This window comes from Macaca thibetana, chromosome 1 (assembly GCF_024542745.1).
Source record: "Macaca thibetana thibetana isolate TM-01 chromosome 1, ASM2454274v1, whole genome shotgun sequence".
NCBI classification, from domain to species: domain Eukaryota; kingdom Metazoa; phylum Chordata; class Mammalia; order Primates; family Cercopithecidae; genus Macaca; species Macaca thibetana.
The window spans coordinates 107,926,621-107,948,200 of record NC_065578.1 but is presented as its reverse complement, the minus strand read 5'-3'; the positions used below and the strand labels follow the sequence as shown (position 1 = coordinate 107,948,200).

The window sequence follows — 21,580 nt, the reverse complement described above, 5'->3', positions numbered from 1 at the left end:
TATCTGAGCCATGGGACTTAGATATTTGGTCAAATATTCTAAATGTTTCTGTGAAGGTTATTCATTTTTTTTGTGGATGAGAGTAATATTTAAATCAGTAAACTTTGAGCAAAGCAGATTTCCCTCCATAATGTTACTGGGCCTCATCCAATCAGTTGAATTCCTTAGTAGAGCAAAGCCTGACACCTCCCCTCTCCATCTACTCCTACTTCCCCAGTCTCACCAACACCCAGCAAGAGGGAATTCTTCCAACCAACTGACTTTGGACTTGAACTGCAACTCTTCTCTGGGTCTCCAGTCTGCCCATCTGCCTGCCCTACAGATTTTGGACTTGCACCTCCATAATTGCATGAGCCAATTCCTTAAGATAAGTCTTTTTTCACATATATACACATACCCTGTTGGCTCTGTTTCTCTGGAGAATGCTGACTGATGCAGGGATGATCAGACTGGTTGTGCTACTGTGGAAGCAGTTTTCCTCTAGATGCTGATCTTGGCAGGGAAGATCCAGGTTTTGTGGGGCCTGAAGCTTATACAATGTCAGTACCTTCTATAAGAAAAAGCATAAAGAATTATGGATATGAAATTACAACTTTGCATGTCTGACAACTGGAAGAATTTTGCAGACTCTTTTGGAATTATGCATTTCAAATCTTATTTCTTCTCCACTACCCTCATGGGTTCAGAGCTGGCCCGTAAGACACACTCACAGTATGATTCAACTTCTGGCCCTGCACCTTCCCATCAGGATGCCAGGCAGCTCAGTGGCCATTCTTACACGACGACAGCCAGCAATAATTTCACTACTGTGCAGAAAAAATATCCAACACTTGGAAACAGATTATTTCACAGTATTTAACATTTTCTAAAAAAATTTTATTTGTAATTTTGGAGACAGGGGTCTTGCCCAGGCTAGTCTCAAACTCCTGGCCTCAAGCAATCCTCCTGCCTCAGCCTCCCAAAGAGCTGGGATTACAGGCACGAGCCACTGCACATGGCTGACATTTTAGTAACATGCCAGAGAATTAAGCCTGTCTCACAGGCATATGGGTCTCTTGGGGATTGTAACTTTCTCTGAGTCACTCCTTACAAACATGAGAGTCCGAACAGTTAACAGCCCTGAGAAGTTAGAGGTTAACTTGTAGAATATTGATAAGGTGAGAGCATGTTTTTGTTTCTTGCTTGATAGAGAAGATGCTCCAAGTGTGCTATTATTGCTCCATAGGTTATTATTCAGTTATATACATCATTCAGTGTTATCAGTCTGCTTGGGTGGCCATAACAAAATACCACAGACTAGATGGCTTAAACAACAAAAAATTATTTTCTTACAGTTCTGGAGGCCAGAAGTCTGAGATCACAGAGCTGGACTTTTATACATCCACACCAGTTAGTCATTAGCAAAGCACTACCCAGGAAAACATAAATTTTCAGGCACTTCCAGCTCTCTGTACACATGGACAGAGCTGCTGTCTTTAGTCAGTTTAAATGGCTCACTGGGCCTGGAGGATTCACTTCCAACATGGCTCACTCACATGGCTGGCAAGACAAGGCGGTGCTGGCTGAAAGCCTGGGATAGCGGGTGAGTGGGGATTGAGTTTTTCTCCATGTGGGCCTCTCCGTGGGTTCCCTTAGTCTTCTTCACAGAATGTCATTTGGGTTCCAAGAGTGGATGCGTTAAGAAACAGGAAGTAGAAGCTGCCAGTTTCTTAAGTCCTAGGCCCAGAAACTGGCAGAGGTATTCTATTCATTGGTGAAATCACAAAACCTACACAGATTCAAAAGGAAAAGAAATAGATCCCATTTCTCTCAATAGGTGAGAAGGAATTCGTGCATCTTAGTCTGTTACAGTCTTCCTTCTGCACACAAACTATTTACATTCCTCTTACATGGAATATACAATCACCCTCTTCTGAAGACCTCCAGATATCCTATCCTGTTAAGCATCAGGCTCAAGCTGGCATCCAGAGTAACTTAAAAAATTATTATTAGTCAGGCGTGATGGCTCACACCTGCAATTCCAACACTTTGGGAGGCTGAGGCAGGTGGATCACTTGAGGTCAGGAGTTCGAGACCAGCCTGGCCAACATAGTGAAACTGTGTCTCTACTACAAATACAAAAATTAGCTGGGATGGTGGTGCATGACTGTAATCCCAGCTGCTCATGAGGCTGAGGTAGGAGAATCACTTGAACCTGGGAAGTGGAGGTTGCAGTGAGCCGAGATTGAGCCACTGCACTCCAGCCTGGGTGACAAAACCAGACTCTGTCTCAAAAAAAAAATAATAATAATTTAAATTTTGAAATAAATTTTTTTTTTTTTAGGATAGGGTCTCACTCTGTTACCCAGGCTGAAGCACAGTGGCATGATCACAGCTCACTGCAGCCTCAAACTCCCAGGCTCAAGCGATCCTCCTGCCTCAGCCTCCTGGGTACCTAGGAGTACAGGCACCTGCCAGGACAGCCAGATAATGTTTTTTTCTTTGTAGAGACAGGTCTCACTATGTTGCCCAGGCTGGTCTTGAACTCCTAGCCTCAAGCCATCCTCCTGCCTCAGCCTCCCAAACTGCTGGGATTACAGTCATGAGCCACCTCACTCAGTCCAGGATAACTCTTGATTACCTATGGTGTGCCAGACACCTACACCTGCTGGACTGTAAAAGCTACGAAAGCATCTTTATCTATCTTTTTAATTCAAACCAGTGCTTGATCCATAATAAATACTCTACACATTTACCAAATAAGTAATCGTTTAACTCTCATTTTTCAACTTTAAAAACACCCCTACCACTCAGAGAGGATGTCAACTTCCAAAGGTTATGCAGGAATAGTAAAATCAGGATTTAAGGCCTATTTGACTTAAAATCCACTCTAAAAAGACATTACACGGTCTGTAACTCAGTAGGACTTACCTGGTATATGAAGGAAAGATGAGTTATAATGACAAAATGAGACGACAAAGGCTAAGCTATTAGCTGTGGGAAGGAACAGATGGTAGATGACAGCTTGAAGAGGTCAAAATTTGGTGATTGTCCAAGTGTGGGAAGGACAGAAGTGGATAGAGCCAAGGATGATTTTTCAGACTGTAGTAAGAGTAGGAGGCCAGGAGAATGATGAAATAGGCAAATTTGGAGAGGGAACTGGACTCGAGGAGTTCAAGTTGATAAATGGATTGACCAGCAGGTGAGGCAAAAACCCTCGTTCCAGGAATGCTGTATACATAATTTAATAGCTTTTAAATTTTCCTTTAAACTTTTGAAACTGTGTTAAATATACATAAAGCCATCTTAACAATTTTTAAGTTCAGTGGCATTCAGCGCAACCATCCTATCTACAAAATTTTCCATCACCCATTAAACAACTCTCAATTCCCTCCTTCTCCCAGCCCGTAGAAACCACCATTCTACTTTGTCTCTATGAATTTGACCACTCTAGGTACCTCATATAAACTGAATCATGCAGTATTTGTCCTTCTGTGACTGATTATATCACTCAGCATAATGTCAAGATTCATCCATGTGGCAGCAAATGTTAGAATTTTACTCCTTTTAAAGGTTGATTTTCCTGAAACTCTGTGATTGGAAAAATAAAGGCTGAATATTCCATCATATGTTTATATCACATTTTGCTTATTCATTCATCTTTTAATGGACATTCGGGTTGTTTCCACATTTTGGCTACTGTGAATAATGCTGTTACGAACTTTGGTGTACAAATACCTGTTTGAATTCCTGCTTTGAGTACATACCCAGAAGCGAAATTATTATTTACTCTCAAACGTTCTCTTTTAAATTATATCCTGTAGTAAGGTGTACACTCCTTTAATGAAGACAGTCTGCTAAAACTAGTTTCCCCAAGTCAACAGGAATCTCTCAAACTGTAATGTGAAATTATCATTGAGTTTTTTTCCTTTTGAGGCATGGTCTGGTTCTGTCGCCCAGACTGGAGTGCAGTGGTGCAATCATAGCTCACTGCAGCCTCGGACTCCTGGGCTAAAGTGATCCTCTGGCCTCGGCCTCCCAAATAGTTGGGACCACAGGCAGGCGCCACCATGCCCAGTTAATTTCTTTTTTTTGGGAGACGCGGTCTCACACTCCTGGGCTCAAGTGATCCGCCTGCCTCCCAAAGTGCTGGGATTACAGGCGGCAGCGACCAAGCCCGGCCTTACAATTGAATTTTTGAAGCTTATTGTTAGTTATGTACTTCTTTACCCATGACAGTAGACCCCCAAATACCAAAAATAAGATTGGTGTAATTTATCACTGTGCTACCCTTAAGGTGTTAGCATAGTGCTTTGCTCATAGTAGGTGTTAAATGTTTGAAAATACAGTTCCAATATATCATTTATGGCATATTAATAGGCTATTAATTCAGTCGTAAAAACATCAGCTTTTGCATCTTTCAAAATATGTCAATCTTTTTTCCCTAAAGAAGGCAGCTTCGTCCCTCTCCTCACCCCCCTAATACTCTTCCATCACACACAGGTAAAAAAGTACTTATATATATTAAGTAGAGTCTCCAGAGGGAAGGATGGCAGGATACAGTAACTTTTCTAAGAGATCTGACAGTTCTATCCACAACACTCGGGTAAAACTATTTCGGGGGTCGGGTGGCGGGGGTGGGGGACGGGGCGTTGGGATCGGAAAGAACGTTTTTCTGAGCGCAGGTATCACTGGGCCAACTTCACCCAGCCTACATTCCTTTAAGGCTCCCGTGGACTGCTCTGGGATCAAAGCGGAGGCTGACTGGGACTCCATCCGCCGGCCGCCTCGCGTGGAGCCTTGCTCCTCCTCTTGCCGCCTTCCGCTGGCCGAGACCGTTTTTAGGCCTTTGCCACGCTTCGGGAGCGCCACGAACCCAACAGCCGCCCAAGCCGCCTCTCGGCTCGCGGTCTGCGGACATGCTCGGAGTCGGGGGCCTCCGCCAATAGCTGCCGTGCCGTGCCGTGCCGTGTCGGCTCGCAGCCGCACGCTAGCGGGGTCAACGGCGCGGCGGGCGCAGGGGTCCTCGCCGCCAAGGTTCGGACGAGGACCTCGAAAATGGCTTCCGGGCATACGCCACAGCGGCCGTTACCAGACGCAAAACCGACGCCTCGGAGCCGAGAGCCTAGAGGGACAGAGCTCGGCGCACCATGGGACTCCCGGGGCCCAAGGCCGACCGTGAGAGCGCACGAGGTTGGCGAGCACCGCGAGGAAGCCCAGGCGCAGGTGTGGGCGCCGGCGTAGCCGCGGCGGTAGCGTCACGCAGCAAGGCCGCGCGTGCGCGGGCGTCAGGGCGGCTCTGAGTTGAGGACGCCGGCGGCACGGCGCCGAGCTTTGCTTTTTCGGTTGGGCATGTTTCTTACCGCAAGGTGATGGAAGCGACGGCCATTACAAAGACAGAAGCGTTGGCTTCAGTGAGCAGGGTTTCGTAATACAAGTTGGTGACTAACATGTTGCCTAGATTCGAGACTAAAGTCTAGTTATTGGAGACACATGTGCAATAGAGAACCAAAATTTAAATTCAAGTTCGTGAGAGAATTGGACAGATGTTGGAGCATCTCTGGTTTATCAAGGACACTTTTTTCCCCCTCGAAATTTCATTTTGACGATGCGTGGAAAAATTCTTGAAAAAATTTGAAGTTGAGGGTCTTAGCAATGAAATGGGCAGAACTAAGATTGCTCCGTTTGTATCTAATTGAACTATTAATGATAGTAAAGGGAAAGGATGAGTGTTTTTGCTCTCAGTAGGGTTTGAGATAGTGAAAAATTACACTTTCTGAGCCTGTTTGCGAATGTCTGAAAAAATACTGGATACATTCTGTGGATTAAATGGTAGTCCACATTTAATCCACAGATTGGCTGCTGTGAATAATGCGGCTATGAACTTCGGTGTATAAATATCTGTTCCAGTCCTGCTTTCGTGGTTTTTTTCTTTTCTTTTCTTTTTTGAGTACCCAGAGGTGAATTTATTATTTACTTTTAAGCGTTCTATTTAAATTATATACTGCAGTAAGGAGTAAGAAAGAGGCTTTCCTTCTTCCTTACTGAACTAAGCAGCTATTTCCTTCAGGCAACTCTTTACAAAAACGGTTTTGTATTTATTACAGCTGAGTCAGTGTTGATTCTCTCAAATAGAGCCTGAAGGATAAATCTTCATTTTTGTTTCAACAAAACTTGGAAACAAAATGGAAGAAAATAATCTACAGGTAATGCCACCCTTCTTAGCTGTGTATTTGACTCTTAAGAATTATCACCGGGATGTATTGTGAGATAATTGCAAGCAAAATTGATCACGTTTAGGTCCTAGCATTTCCTGGGGTGTTGGTTGAGGTAAACAAGGGTATACATAGATGAAAGAGTCACACTAGGTGTATGTAAGTAAATGTTTTTATTTGTATCACTAGCTGTTAAAGTAGCAAAATCTATTTTAAAAACACTCTAAGTAGTGTTTCCCCAGTGTGATCATGCATATGGATCACCCAGGGATTTTGTTAAGCTGCAGATTCTGTTTAAGGAGGTCTAAGACGGGTGAGGCCCACGCTTTTGTGTTTCTGAAGTTTCTAGGTGAAGATGCCACTGGTTTAGAAACCACATTGGGAGTATCTAGGGTGTAGCTCCCTGCTGTCCAGTAGCTACACATGGCAAGTGGGCATTTGAAATGTGGCTAGTGGAACTGAGGAACTGAACTTTAACTTTTTTTTTTTTTTTAAAGACAGGGTCTTGCTCTGTTGCCCAGGCTGGAATGCACTGGCCCAGTCATGGCTCACTGCAGCGCTGAGCACCCGGTCTCATAACTTCATTTTTAATTTTAAGTTTAAAAATGGATATTTGATTACATTATTGGAAAAAAGTATGGAATAGCTTGGGTACGTGAATGTATATTTTAAATGTAAAGTTTTTAAATCGAATACAGACAAGTATTTCTGATGAAACTTTTGGAACTGAGATGCAGAAGTACAAAATATATAGCATACTGGATTTTGAAGACAATGTGAAAAACAAGAATCTAAAATCTCACTTTTATATTGATTTTATATGGAAATTATATTTTCGATATATTGGGTTAAATATTCCAATTCCAATTATAATTCCAATTATTGGGCTACAAGAAAGTTGCCTACTTGTATTTATCTATTGAACAGTGCTACACCAGATATCAAATACCCTTTGGACTACTTTTATAATACTGCTGTATAGGAACAGTAACAGCTGTTACAGATTAATCTTATAAATCCTGTTTTTTTCTTGGGGTCATAGTAAAGAAAAAATTAGTCTGACTTTATTGAGGACTGTTACAATAAGAACATTGCGAAGATGAAGAATTTGACCACATAGCGTGATCAGATAGCCGGGGTAGAAGATTCTGTCTAAAGTGACTTAGAAGTATTCTTATTAAAACTGGGTTAGGCAGCCCAAAGATAGGATTGGGGCCAGGTTTGAGGTCTATTTAAGAAGATGGCTCAGAGGAACCTGACTAAAGTTTGGTCAGGGAGAGAGTCTTTTGCTGGCGTGGTGGAATGTTCCTACAGATGCCCAACTACTCAGGAGGCTGAGGCAGGAGGATTGCTTGAGCCTAGGAATTTTAAATTAGCCTGGGCAACATAGTGAGACCCCACCTCTCTTAAAAAGAGAGAGTGTTGGCCAGGGGTCTCACTTAAAAAGAGAGAGTGTTGGCCAGGTGTGGTGGCTCACGCCTATAATCCCAGCACTTTGGGAGGTGGGCGGATCACAAGGTCAGGAGTTCAAGAAGAGCCTGCCCAACACTAAGTACAAAAATTAGCCAGGCATGGTGGCATGTGCCTGTGATGTAATCCCGGCTACTCGGGAGGCTGAGGCAGGAGAATTGCTTGAACCTGGAGGGAGGCAGAGGTTGCATTGAGCTGAGATCGCGCCACTGCACTCCAGCCTGGGTGACAGAGCAAGACTCTGTCTTGGAGAAGGAAAAAAAAAAAAATATATATGTATGTGTATATATGTATGTGTGTATATATATATGTATATATATATTTTTTCAGTCATTATAAATATTTTCCAGCCTCCTGCCTACTTGGACCACAGGCTTTGGCAACTCACTTCATAAAATGTCCCTTGTGGTTAGGAGTCTTCTAATTGTTTTCATTGAATACATTCATTAGTAATGTTCCCTTCAGCTGAAACTAAGCTATAGGGAGCATAGAGCCAGATTCTCACGTAATAAAAGGCATGAGGATGCTTAGATGAACTGTGGAGGAAATGCAGCGCTACCTAATGATTTTAGGACAAGGGGTATGTGAAGGCCAGTGTGTTTTTCAAAGTGATTGGGGGAAATAAAGGGTTTTTTTTTTCTTTGCCCCTTATTTAATTTCTGAAGTCATGCATGATTTAGAACCTGTCTTTTTTTGTTTGTGAACTTTAGTGCAGTAGTGTGGTTGACGGTAATTTTGAAGAAGTTCCCAGGGAGACGGCAATTCAGTTTAAACCTCCACTATACAGACAGCGGTACCAGTTCGTTAAAAATTTAGTGGATCAACATGAGCCTAAGAAGGTAGGTATTTCTCTTTCCAAACATTTAATTATTAAGACTAGTAGACTAGTCTTATGAGGTGTTTTGTCAAATGGATTAGTATGGAGAGACTTTTCACAGGGATTACTGCAATAGGGAGAATGCCGTAACCACAAGATCTGCAAGTGTCTTAAGAGTTAAGCAAAAGAGGTTTTTCTTTTACTGGAGAAGTGAACAAAGCTAGAAACTAGGGAGGTGGGATGAAAGGGTGGTTTGAAAGGACAGTAGAATGGGGAGCCTTAAGGAGGGGGCTGTTTCCTCAGACTAAAGTTCAAGGCCCTGGGGAAGAAGGAAAGTTTGAATAAAGTATGGTTAAAAAAGGAATTTTCTTCCCATTGATCAGTGGGGACAAGTATTCATGATAATCATTTGAGGCAAAGAATGGAAACACAAGGAATCTTATCTAAGTTTTATGGAGGAGGGTCGTTCTTTGGTTCTTTGCGGTGAGCCCTTTCCTGGAACACAAAGCATAGGTGGATTCCTTTAGCAGATACCAGAAACACAGGGCTCAGATAGAATTCAGCATTGTCAGGTTCAAATGTGAAGAAAATCTTGAGATTTTGTAGTTGGATATGATCTTGTAGGTACTGTATTTCTAGAGCATTTAGTTAGAATATCGGGCAAACTGGTATTGTAGCCACAGCTGTTGTGGTTCTTTCAAAATTAGATGATAATGGGCCGAGTGCGATGGTTTACACCTGTAATTCCAGCACTTTGGGAGGCTGAGGCAGGTGGATAGCTTGAGACCAACCTGGCACCATAGTGAGACCCTGTGTCTACAAAAAATAAAATTAGCTGGGCATGGTGGTGCGTGCCTGTAGTCCCAGCTACTCAGGAGGCTGAGGTGGGAAGATCCCTTGAGCCTAAGGAATTGAGGCTGCAGTGAGCTGTTACCACCTGCACTCCAGCCTGGGCAACAGAGCAAGATCCCGTCTCAAAAAGAAAATCAGATCATAATGAGCCTACTCAGTTAACTTCAGAGGAAAGTCATAATTGCATACAATCTACATACATACATCCATACCTGGTTACTATACTAATGAATTGCATGTGAATTAGATGCGGGTAAGGTGAATTTCTAGATGAAAGCTTTCTTTTTCTGCTTAATATTGAAGACTTAGTGAAGATTCCTGTGTGTGAAGGTTTCCCTTAACTGCACCACTACTGTTTCTACATTTGCACACAAAGGCGCAGGTATTAGTTTATGTCTTTGTAGCCATCTATGCATGTGTATTCAGGTAAATCATCTAAAATTGGCTTTTTGGCAGCTCAAAGTTCAGTATGGAATTTCAGATGGTTTGAGGTAATTGTTTAATCAAATAAATGTGTGAGGGGTGAAAGCAAAGTTTTAGAAAGCTTTGTTTGCTGAAATATGCTGAGAATAAGACTCCAAATTCTGATTCTGAATGGGAAAACTGTGTACCTAATTGTTTCTCATTAGGTCAATATAGACAGTAACAGTTGTTCTGGAATAGGAATGGACCTTTCTATTTTAATATGATCAAAAAGAAATTTGCCTGTGGGCTTATAAAGTCTCAGGTTAATTTGTGTGTGTGTGTGTGTGTGTGTGTGTGTGTGTGTGTGTGTGTGTGTGTGTAGAATCTTCTGCCAAAAAGATCCTTCCATATAATACTTTTATTATTTTATTACTGATATATACTCCCCTCTCTCCTCCTCAAAAAAAAAAGTTTTTGATCATGCTTCTCTGGCTATAAATGTCTTTGAAATAACATTCTGTCTCATCTACAGGTTGCAGACCTGGGATGTGGTGATACTTCACTCTTAAGGCTGCTAAAAGTCAATCCATCCATTGAATTGCTTGTTGGAGTAGATATTAATGAGGATAAATTACGATGGAGAGGGTAATACCTACTTTCTGAAAGAATTATGCATTAATCTAAAACTAATGGCATTTTTAATTGAGTTTAGAGAAAGTGTTGATTTTATACTTGTTTTAAAAGATTGGCTATTAGGGATTTTCATCTCACTGAATGATCAGGCTTTGCCATAACACTAAAAATACCTGCATTTTATTGCTACCAACTTAAAGTATAGCCTCAGTTAAATGATTATAATACTCAAAGCATTGCAAACTAAAATTCAGATAGCAGAATCTCATCACTTCAATGCTGGACACTATGATAATTTATAGCAGAGAATTTAAAATGCCCCAGAACACTGAGGCCAAGGCTCCAGGCCACCACCTCCATTTTGAACCATAGCATTTCTCCTATCTCTTGTGCATATAGTATATATACATTAGATTTCCACAGATTGCTTGAAGAATATTCTTTTTCTAAAGAACAAAAATCTCAAAATCACTGAATCAAAGTAAGCTGGAAAACCAAAAGTATTACAAATGAAAACAATATAACAATATTAAATATTCAAAATCTTTTTTTCATTGGCCAGTAGCTTCCCACTGTGAGAGGAAGTTTCCCCATAACCTGGTGTTTAATATATCAAGACAAAGAAAACAGGCCATGGCAGACTTACATCAATAGAGGTAGAAGATAATTGTCAGAGGATCTGAGTTCTGTAGCTGGTGAGAATTTTCAAATAGATTATGTTCAGAAAGTTTCTTCAATAATTATTTTGCAGGGATTCGTTAGCTCCTTTCATGGGGGATTTTCTGAAACCTCGGGATCTGAATTTGACCATCATATTGTATCATGGCTCGGTCGTGGAGAGAGACTCTCGTTTGCTTGGATTTGACTTGATAACGTGTATTGAATTGTAAGTTTTAAACTGATATGCTGTATAACTGTTCATTTGCAAGACCTGAATAAGTCTCAGTGATCTTAGTGTCCTAAATATTTAGGTCTTGATTATTGTAAGGAAAACTGCTCATTGGTTGGGAATATCTTTTTACTCTGCTTTTCCAGCATTTTACTTAGAAATTTCAAGTATACAGATAAAAATTGCCATAAATACATAGTACCAAGAATACCTATACCCCCCTTTATCCAGATGTTAACATCTTCCTCACTTTTTAAATAATTTGTACATTGCACCCTCCCTCTTCTGTTTCCCCCTCCTCCATCTCCCTTTAGAGTTTTTTTTCTTTTTCCTGAGTCAAGTAAGAGTGTACCCATGGCCCTTTGCCTCTACTGAAAAATTCAGTTTAAAAGTTGGAGGCCTCACACTACTTGACTTGAAAATATACTACAAAGCAGTAGCAATAAAAACATCGTGGTTCTGGTATAAAAACAGAGACATAGACCAATGGAACAGAATAGAGAGAACCCAGAAATAAATCCATGCATTTACAGCCAACTGATTTCAACAAAGACACCAAGAACATACGTTGGCAAAAGGACACCCTTTTCGATAAATGGTACTGGGAAAACTCCATATCCCTATGCAGAGTGAAATTAGACCCCTATCTCTCACTTGATACAAACATCAACTCAAGATGGATTAAAGAGTTAATTGCAGACCCAAAACTATAAAACTACTAGAAGAAAACAGGAAATGCTTTAGGACATTGGTCTAGGCAAAGATTTTGAGTAAGACTATAAAAGCGCAGGCTACAAACAGAAATACACAAATGGGACTATACGAAACTGAAATGTTTCTGCACAGCAAAGAATAGAGTGAACAGAACCTGTGGAATGGGAGAAAATATTTGCAAAGTATTCATCAAGGGATTAATATCTAGAATATACGAGAATCTCAACAGCAAAAAAATAACCCCAAATAATTAAAAAATGGGCAAAGGACCTGAATAGACATTTCTCAAAAGACATACAGATGGTTAACAAGTAGATGAAAAAATGCTCAACATCACTAATCATCAGGGAAATGCGACTCAAAACCATAGTGAGATATCTCATCCCATTTAGAATGGCTGTTATTAAAAAGACAATAAATGCTGGCAAGGATGCAGAGAAAGGGAACTCATATAAATTGGTGTGAATGTAAATTAGTACAGCCGTTATGGAAAACAGTGTGGAGGTTTTTCAAAAAACTGAAAATAGAACTGCCATGTGATCTAGCAATCCCACTACTGGGTATTTATCCAAAGGAAAGAAATCAGTTATATTGAAGAGAGATCTGCACCCCAGTGTTTATTACAGCACAGTAGCCAGGATATGGAATCTACCTAAATGTCCCTCAGTAGATGAATGGATAAAGAAAATGTGGTATTTAGGCTGGGCGTGGTGGCTCACGCCTGTAATCCCAGCACTTTGGGAGGCTGAGGCAGGTGGATCACCTGAGGTCAGGAGTTCAAGACCAGCCTGGCCAACATGGTGAAAACCCATCTCTAGAAAAATACAAAACAATTAGCTGGGCGTGATGGTGGGTGCCTGTAATCTCGGCTACTTGGGAGACTGAGGCAGGAGACTCACTTGAACCTGGGAAGTGGAGGTTGCAGTGAGCTGAGATTGCACCATTGCACTCCAGCCTGGGCAACGAGCAAAACTCCGTCTCAAAAAAAAAAAAAAAAAAAAAAAAGGATATATGCACAATGGAATACTATTCAGCGGTAAAAGGGAATGAAATTGTCATGGATGAACCTGGAGGGCATTAAGTGAAATAAGTCAGGCATAGAAAGATAAATACCACATGTTCTCATATCTGGGAACCTAAAAAATGAGCTTAAATTTAAGTGTAGAGTAGAATTATTATTGGCTGGGAAGGGTAGTAAGGAGGAGAGGATAGGGAGTGATTGGTTAATGGATACAAAACTACAGCTAGATAGGAGGAATAAATTTTATTGTTCTACAGCACTGTAGGGTGAATATAGTTAACAGTTGTGTATTTTCAAAGAGCTAGAAGAGGATTTTGAGTGTTTGTAGCATGAAGAAATCATAAATGTTTGAGGTGATGGAGATCCTCATTACTGTGACTTGATCATTACACATTGTCTACATGTATCAAACTATCACTCTGCATCCTATAAATATGTAGAGTTCAGCTTATTTCCAAGGCAAGGGGTATTATGTAACCAGTCCCCTGTCCCCCATTTTTAAATAAGAATATTTTTTTATTTTGGGCTCCCATTGATTAGATTCAGCTTCTGCATCTTTGGAATACTGCAGAACGCCACAGAGGTTATTTGGGTCTTTCTCTTGGCCTCCCATCTGAAACACATAATGTCCATCTGTCCCTCCTTGATGATATTAATTTTGATTCCCCTTCTCCTGCTCCCCGGTCAAGGTGTTTGCTCCACTGTGTAATTACTGTTTTGATTTTGCCTTTTTCTCTCACGACTAATAGGGAGACATATTGAGACCATGTAGATACTTTGTCACACATTTGTATTTCCCCCTAGATTTAGCATCATCAGTGATTCTTTTCTGATCCAATCTTTATGACAGTGGAGGCAAATGATGTTTACTGTAATTCCAGTACTACCTCTAGACATTTACCAGTCAACCCTTGGCATTTTACCAGGAGCAAGAGCCCTCCCTCTCCCCACTTATTTATTTATCAGTAAGTGAACTCATGAATTCTTACTTTTTGATGGTTTATGATTTATTACTGCACTTATTTTCTTATTCAAATTGTCCCAGGGTTGGCTAGTGGGGGCCCCATTGAGCTGGCTCCTGAGTCTTGAGATAGGTCTCGTTTTTGTAAGTACTCTCTGACATCCCAGATGTGCCAGGCCTCCCTCCTACTTTTCCTTCTCTGGTCCTGGAATAACTTATTTCTCAAAGGAGCTCTGTTTCCTTTAAATGGGGATTGGTATTTAGGAACCTAAGATAGGTGCTTCTTAATGACTTTTAATAGTTAAAGGGCTTGCTCTGTGGTCATTTTGCCTGGTTGTGCGTTCAGGTTGATTTCTTATTTTTATTTATGTTTGTATGTATGCATTTATGTATTTTGAGACAGGGTCTCGCTCTGTCACCCAGGCTGGAGTGTGGTGGCATGATCTTGGCTTACTGCAACCTCCACCTCCCAGGTTCAAGTGATTCTCTTGCCTCAGCCACCTGAGTAGCTGGGATTACAGGCACATGCCACCACACCCAGCTAATTTTTTTATTTTTAGTAGACATGGGATTTTGCTATGTTGGCTAGACTGATCTCGAACTCCTGGCCTCATGTGGTCTGCCTGCTTCGGCCTCCCCAAGTGCTGGGATTACAGGCGTGAGCCACTGTGCCTGGCCTGATTTCTAATTTTTAGTAATATGTACTGCTCCTCCAAAGCAGAGAGTTTACTTTGTATTTTTTTTGTATTTTCTATTGCCTGGAACATATTAGTTATAGGAAACAAAATTGAATGAAGAACAAAGGAGCCATATATCAAGTTTAGAACAGCAACTGGCAATAAGAAAATCTACTCGTAGGTATTTTGGTCTCATCATTCGTACTTAAATATATCCAGTTTGTCCTTCTTGAAGTTAGTGTTTCAGTTTCCCGTGTACCTCTTCTATTATTTTTATTTTTATTGTGGTAAAATACACATAACAGAATTTTCCATGTCAACCATTTTAAGTGTACAGTTCAGTGGCATTAAATACATTAGCATTGTCATGCTGCCACACTACCATCCATCCACAGAACTTTTTGTCTTGCAAAACCAAAACAATTACCAACCTGTTAACAACTCCCTGTTCCTGTCTCCCAGTAGCCACCATTCTATTTTCTGTCTCTATCAGTGGAATCAGGCATTATTTGTACTTTTGTGACTGGCTTATGCCACCTCTCACAATATCTTTAAGGTTCACCCATATGCTGTAGCATGTGTCAGAAATTCCTTCTTTTTAAGGCTGAATCATCCATGGTATATGTATATACCATAGGCTGTTTATGCATTTATCTGTTGATAGACACTTGGGTTGCTTCCACTTTTTGGCTATTGTAAAAAACGCTGTTCTGAACATGGTATACACATATCCATTTGTGCTCTGCTTTCAATTATTTTGGGTATATATCCAGAATGGAAATGCTGGATCATATGGTAATTCTGTTTTTAATTTTTTTGAGGAACTACCATACTGTTTTATATTGTTTTCTGTAACAGCTGCACCATTTCACATTCACATTATGGACCAATAACTTACTAGTCTAAGAATGGCAGTGACTTGGCTCCTTGAAGTCACTAGGAACCAAATTCCTGTGTCTTGTTCTACCGTCCCCTGGAGTGTTAAACCTATCTGTGGTCATAGCTGGGTCACAGACATATTCTCCTGGTTAATAGGAGAGGGGAAAATCACAGAGGCATGTATGCTAAATATTTTAAGACCCAGAAGGGGAAAACATCGCTTCCATTCACCCTCTGTTTGTGAGAACTTAGGCTTGTGGTCACACCTGGCTGCAAAGGAGGCTGGAAATGGATCCTGTAAACAGGCAGCCATATGCCTGTGACAACTCTTCCTATGGAGGAAGAATAGAGTAGAATTTGGTGGACAGCTAGCAGCATCCACCACAGAAGTCCTTGCCAAACTGCCTTCCTTAGGAGTTGTACTGATTCACATGCCTATTGCTCATGTAGGAGGGTTTATTTTCCTACCCCTTCACCATATGACTTTTCCAGTGTTGTCTTTTCCTACTTGATCTTTGACAGTCTGCTAGGAGGAAAGTAATCTCAGTGTACTTTCAACTTATATTTTTCCTGTATCACATTTTCACCTGTTCCAGAGTTCAGAGCACTTCTCTGAACTATGTGTTTTTTTAATGAATTTTTCTTATTGGATTGTTAATATTTTTCTTACTAATTCATATGCTTTCTTTTTATGTTAGGGAAATTAGCCCAGTTAATATGATACACATAGCAGATATTTACCCCCACTTTGTTTTTTGACTTTATTTTTAATAACTTAAAAAAATAATATGTAAAATTGATGATTTTTAGGTGGTATAGTTGTGTGAATTTGAACACACATAGTTTAATGTAGCCATCACTATGGTCAGGGTACAGAACAGCCCATCACCCAAACACCTATTTTGTACTACTCCTTTGCCATCATCTTCCTTTATTTTCCATCACTATAGTTTTGTCCTTTTGAGAATAGATGACAATAGAATCATACAGTTGGTAACCTTTTTTTTTTTTTTTTTTTTGAGATGCAGTCTTGCTCTGTCGCCCAGGCTGGAGTGCATGGAGTGCAGTGGCGCAACCTCGGCTCACCACAGCCTCTGCCTCCCAGGTTCAAGCCATTCTCCAGCCTCAGCCTCCCGAGTAGCTGGGATTACAGGAGCGTGCCACCGCGTCTGGCTAACTTTTGTATTTTGAGTACAGATGGGGTTTCACTATGTCGGCCAGGCTGGTCTTGAACTCCTGACCTCATGATCCACCCACCTCGGCCTCCCAAAGTGCTGGGATTACAGGCGTGAGCCACCGCGCCTGGCCACAGTTTGTAACCTTTGAGATAATCTTCATCACTTTGTGATGGCTTTGAGAGTTATCTAAGTTCTTCTGTGTGTCAGTAGTTGGTCCCTCATAATTTCTGAGTAGTATTCCATTGTATGGAAGCTCCACCTTTCATTCTTTACCCATTTAAAGATATTTGGATTGTTTCCCGTTGGAGTGATTATGAATAGAACAATTATAAACATTCACATACAGGTTTTGTGCAAAGATAAACTTCACTTCACTTGTGAGTGGGATTACTGGGTAGGTGGTAGGTTTAAGAGTGTGTGTATGTTTTGCTTTTACAAATTTCCCTCTGTGCTGGGCGTGGTGGCTCATGCCTCTAATCCCAGAACTTTGGGAGGCTGAGGTAGGCAGATCACCTGAGGTCAGGAGTTGAAGACTAGCCTGGCCAACATGATAAAACCCCATCTCTACTAAATATACAAAAATTAGCTAGGGGTGGTGGTGGGTGCCTGTAATCTCAGGTACTCGGGAGGCTGAGGCAGGAGAATCGCTTGAACCCAGGAGGTGGAGGTTGCAGAGAGCTGAAATCATGCTATTGCACTCCAGCCTGGGTGACAAGAGTCTCAGTCTCTCTCTCTCTTTCTCTTTCTCTCTCCTCACACACTCTCTCTCTCTCTCTCCTCACACACACTCTCTCTCCTCACACTCTTTCTCTGTTTCTCTCTTTCTCTCTTGACTGAGTTTTGCTTGTCGCCCAGGCTGGAGAGCAATGGTGCAATCTCGGCTTGCTGCAACCTCTGCCTCCTGGGTTCAAGCGATTCTCCTGCCTCAAGCCTCCCGAGTAGCTGGGATCACTGGTGTGCGCTACCACACCCAGCAAAATTTTGTATTTTTAGTAGAGACAGGGTTTCATCATGTTGACCAGGCTGGTCTTTAACTCTTGACCTCGCGTGATCCGTCCACCTTGGCCTTCCAAAGTGTTGGGATTACAGGCATGAGCCCCTGTGCTGGCCTGAAGAATTGTTCTTAGGTCATGTAAGCATTATTACATATTCAAAGAAGGGAGAAATCGATATACAGATGGAAATTGTTTTTGATAAATCAATTAGAAAAATATGTGCAGGTGAAGCTAAATTTTATTATGTCTTTCTTATTGACCGTTTTAGAATAGAACATTTGGATTCAGGTGATCTGGCCAGATTTCCTGAAGTGGTATTTGGGTACCTGTCTCCATCCATGATTGTCATCAGCACACCAAACTCTGAATTCAATCCCCTGTTTCCATCAGTGACTTTAAGAGATTCGGATCATAAATTTGAGTGGACCAGAATGGAGTTTCAGACCTGGTAAGTTCAGAAGGGTTTTTGTTTATTTGGGATCCTGTTGGAGTTTAAAATCTTAGGAAATAAATATTGATATACATACATTACCTAAATTGTTTTGTACTTTCTTCCAATAAAATTGATTCCAACGTGTGACTTAGTAGGTAATAAGATCACAAAGGAACCATTGCATTTGGGCAAGTATGGAAAGGGAGGAGGTGTAGTCACTGGGCACCTTTTATGTGAAGGCATCTGTAGTACTGGCATGGAGATGAGGAACAAAACAGAGGGAAGGTTTGGGGCAGTGAGAATGAGCCTCATGCCGCTCCCTGGGGTATCTCCTGAGGCTTAGTCATGTTTTCTGGTGGTGTTGCAAACCCAAATGGATAGTTGGGTTGAGCCCTTGTGGTCTCCTTGTCCACCCCTATAGCCTGCCCATGATGTTCCTTTCCTCTTCCATATTCTTAGGGTAAATTGGAAACTGACACTATATCCTTGCCTTGATTTCTCATAGAAATAAATTAGGAATTTGTAACTTAGAAGTATTTATGTTAATTGTATTTTTCATGTTCTATTGTACTGCTGACCAGAAATGGTTCCTTATTTAACAGTAGCTCTACATTTAGAAAAATGATTGCTGTCCTCGTTTTGGTTTCAGGGCTTTATATGTGGCAAATCGCTATGATTACTCTGTGGAGTTTACTGGTGTTGGGGAACCACCAGCTGGAGCTGAAAATGTTGGATACTGTACCCAGATAGGAATCTTCCAGAAAAACGGAGGAAGGGCAACAGAAGCATGTGTTTCAGAGCAGCATGATCAGCATGTTTATAAAGCTGTGAGTATTCTTTGTGAGATATCTGTCAGGGCTAGAGATACATTAGGATGGTGAACTTTTTTGGGGAGTAAGAATCCCCAAAGTAGAGATGAGTATAAATGACCTTGCTTTGTGGTTCACCCTAGGAGAATTCTTCAGGCCCATGACTTCTGTCCAAGTTAGCCTACGGTATCCTTTGAGACTGCCTGGCCCTTTGGTGTGTTTCAAGGCATGTTAAAGGGAATGATTGCTGGGGTTGTCTTAGAATACTTCAAAGTGGCTGGGTACAGTGGCTCACACCAGTGATCCTAGCACTTTGGGAGGCCAAGGCAGAAAGATTGCTTGAACCCAGGAGTTTGAGTGCAGCCTGGACAACATAGTGAGATCTCCATCTCTACAAAAAAACACCCAGAATATTTCAAAGCAATACTTCAGCAACCTCTTTTTGTAATCTGTTAGGATTATCAGTAGTGAAAAGGAAAGCCAGCAGCAGTTTCTCCCCGGCTTGGCTTAGGACATTACTCTTTGAGCCTACAAACTTCTCAGACCCTTTTGGTTTAAAGAGAAGAAGAAGAAACACATCCTCCCCCTCTTTAAAAATTTATTTAATTAGGGGTCTTGTTCTGTCATCCAGGCTGGAGTGCACTGGCACAATCATGGCTCACTGTAACCTTGAATTCCTGGGCACAAGCGATCCTCCCACTTGAGCCTCCCAAGTAGCTAGGACTACAGGCGTGCACCACCATGCTCAGCATTTTTTTTTTCTTTTGTAGAGACAGGGTCTCACTATGTTGCCCAGGCTGGTCTTGATCTTCCATCCTCAAGCAGTCCTCCTGCCCCACCTTCCTAAAATGCTGAGATTACAGGTGTGAGCCACTGCATTTACCCACATTTTCCCTTTTAACTGAACCATTTTTCGTTTTTTTGCCCTTTCCCCTGTAATATCAAGTAGAAATACTGGGTTCGTGTGACTTGGTAGAAACCTGGCTGGGAGACATTGGGCATTAGCATTAGAAAGCAAATCAGATAGTTAATGTCTGTGTGTCAGTAATTTGATTCCCATTATAATTGAGGCATTTACGATTAGTAGGATCTGACATATTTTCAATATGTACATTTATTCTTACATGGCAAAAAAGTTATTGATGGCTCTGAAAATTTTTCCATGTATTTTCCATATAAGTGTTTTGTTTTTTCCCTTCAGGTTTTTACCACCTCATACCCGAGCTTACAGCAGGAAAGATTCTTTAAACTTGTGTTGGTTAATGAGGTATCCCAACAAGTGGAAAGCTTAAGAGTGAGCCACCTGCCAAGGCGGAAAGAACAGGATGGGGAACAGGGTGATAAGCCCAAAGACATTGGCGGCTCAAAGGCCCCTGTCCCATGCTTTGGACCAGTCTTCACAGAGGTTGAGAAGGCCAAGATCGAGAACTCTCCCAAACCCTTCTGTGTTGGAGATAAATTTTTCGTACCTCTGCAGAGACTCCTTGCTTATCCCAGGTTGAACCGCTTATGTGCTAATGAAGAGATGATGAGATCCGTCATTGCTGACTCAATTCCTCTGAGCAGTGATGGTTCTGCAGTGGTGACTGACCTGTGTAATTATTTTGATGAACAGTTTGAGTTTTGAACCATGTTTATTTCCTGAAATTTCAGGGTCTCACTGATAGTTGTGCTCACTTAGAATTTAGGTTTTTTTTTGTGTGTGTAATCCTAATTCAAGTAATGTTTTTAAAGTTTCACTGCAAAAGTCTGTGTTCCAAGCCATTGGACAGACCTGCTTGACATATGGCCAGACTGCAGTAAGCCCTGAGAAAGATATTAGGGTTTAACTAAAAACGGGTGCTTTCCTTTGATCTTGGACTTTTTTGTTTTCTCAAGAATAAAAAAGTTGGATGTGGTAATATGTTAATTTTGAACTTACCTATATTTTTTGTGTCAGAGCCATGAGTTGATTGTTGTTAGTCTGTTCTCACATTGCTGTGAAGAACTACCTGAGACTGGGTAATTTATAAAGAAAAGAGGTTTAATTGACTTCCAGCTCTGCAGGCTGCACAGGAAGCATGCGGGAAGCTGGGGAGGCCTCAGGAAACTTCCAGTCTTGGTGGAAGGCCTTTGAAGGGGAAGCAGGCACGTGTTACATAGCTAGAGCCTGAGGAAGAGAGCTTGGGGAGGTCTACACACTTCTAAACAACCAGGTTTAACAACAAGAATAGCAAGGGGGGAAATCCGCCCTCGTGACCCAGTCACCTCCCACCAGCCTGCTCCACCAACACTGGGGATTACAAATTGACATGAGATTTGGGCAAGGACAGAAATACCATATCAATTGTGATATTAAAAATTTAAGAGAAAGTTATCAAATATAGTATTCAAAACCTTTTCCTTGGGGTAAGAGTAGCTTTAAAATTTTTCTGGGATTCTCTGTCTCCTTTATGCCAAATTCTAACCTGTGTAATATTTAGCCTAGAACATTGATGAAACAGCAATGCAGGTGGTTGGAGGGCATAGAAGCCTCTTCATGATGTAATTGCTGTCCATGTTTTTTTTTTGTTGTTGTTGTTCTTTTTTTGAGACAGGGTCTTGTTCTGTTACCCAGGCTGGAGTGCAGTGGCATAATCACGGCTCACTGTAGCCTCAGCCTCTGGGCTAAAGT

The 21,580-nt window shown here is 41.4% G+C and overlaps 2 protein-coding genes across 5 annotated transcripts in view; one reads left to right on the top strand and one right to left on the bottom strand.

Moving 5' to 3' along the window:
* Positions 1-21,580, bottom strand: part of STXBP3 (syntaxin binding protein 3) — a 186,488-nt gene that overhangs the window by 140,752 nt on the left and 24,156 nt on the right. The gene's annotated exons all lie outside the window — the stretch shown is intronic.
* Positions 4,082-20,836, top strand: HENMT1 (HEN methyltransferase 1). Of its 4 annotated transcripts, none has more exons than XM_050746479.1 (8): positions 4,082-5,172; positions 6,087-6,185; positions 8,375-8,503; positions 10,271-10,383; positions 11,123-11,257; positions 17,954-18,133; positions 18,768-18,945; positions 20,129-20,836. In XM_050746479.1, exons 2-8 carry the CDS (start codon positions 6,165-6,167, stop codon positions 20,552-20,554), a joined length of 1,182 nt encoding a protein of 393 aa, XP_050602436.1. In that variant the 5' UTR covers positions 4,082-5,172; positions 6,087-6,164; the 3' UTR covers positions 20,555-20,836. The 4 variants fall into 4 exon arrangements, with proteins under 4 accessions (XP_050602436.1, XP_050602444.1, XP_050602448.1 ...); XM_050746487.1 differs by having other exon boundaries at positions 5,131-5,205; XM_050746491.1 differs by lacking the exon at positions 4,082-5,172 and adding an exon at positions 5,176-5,393.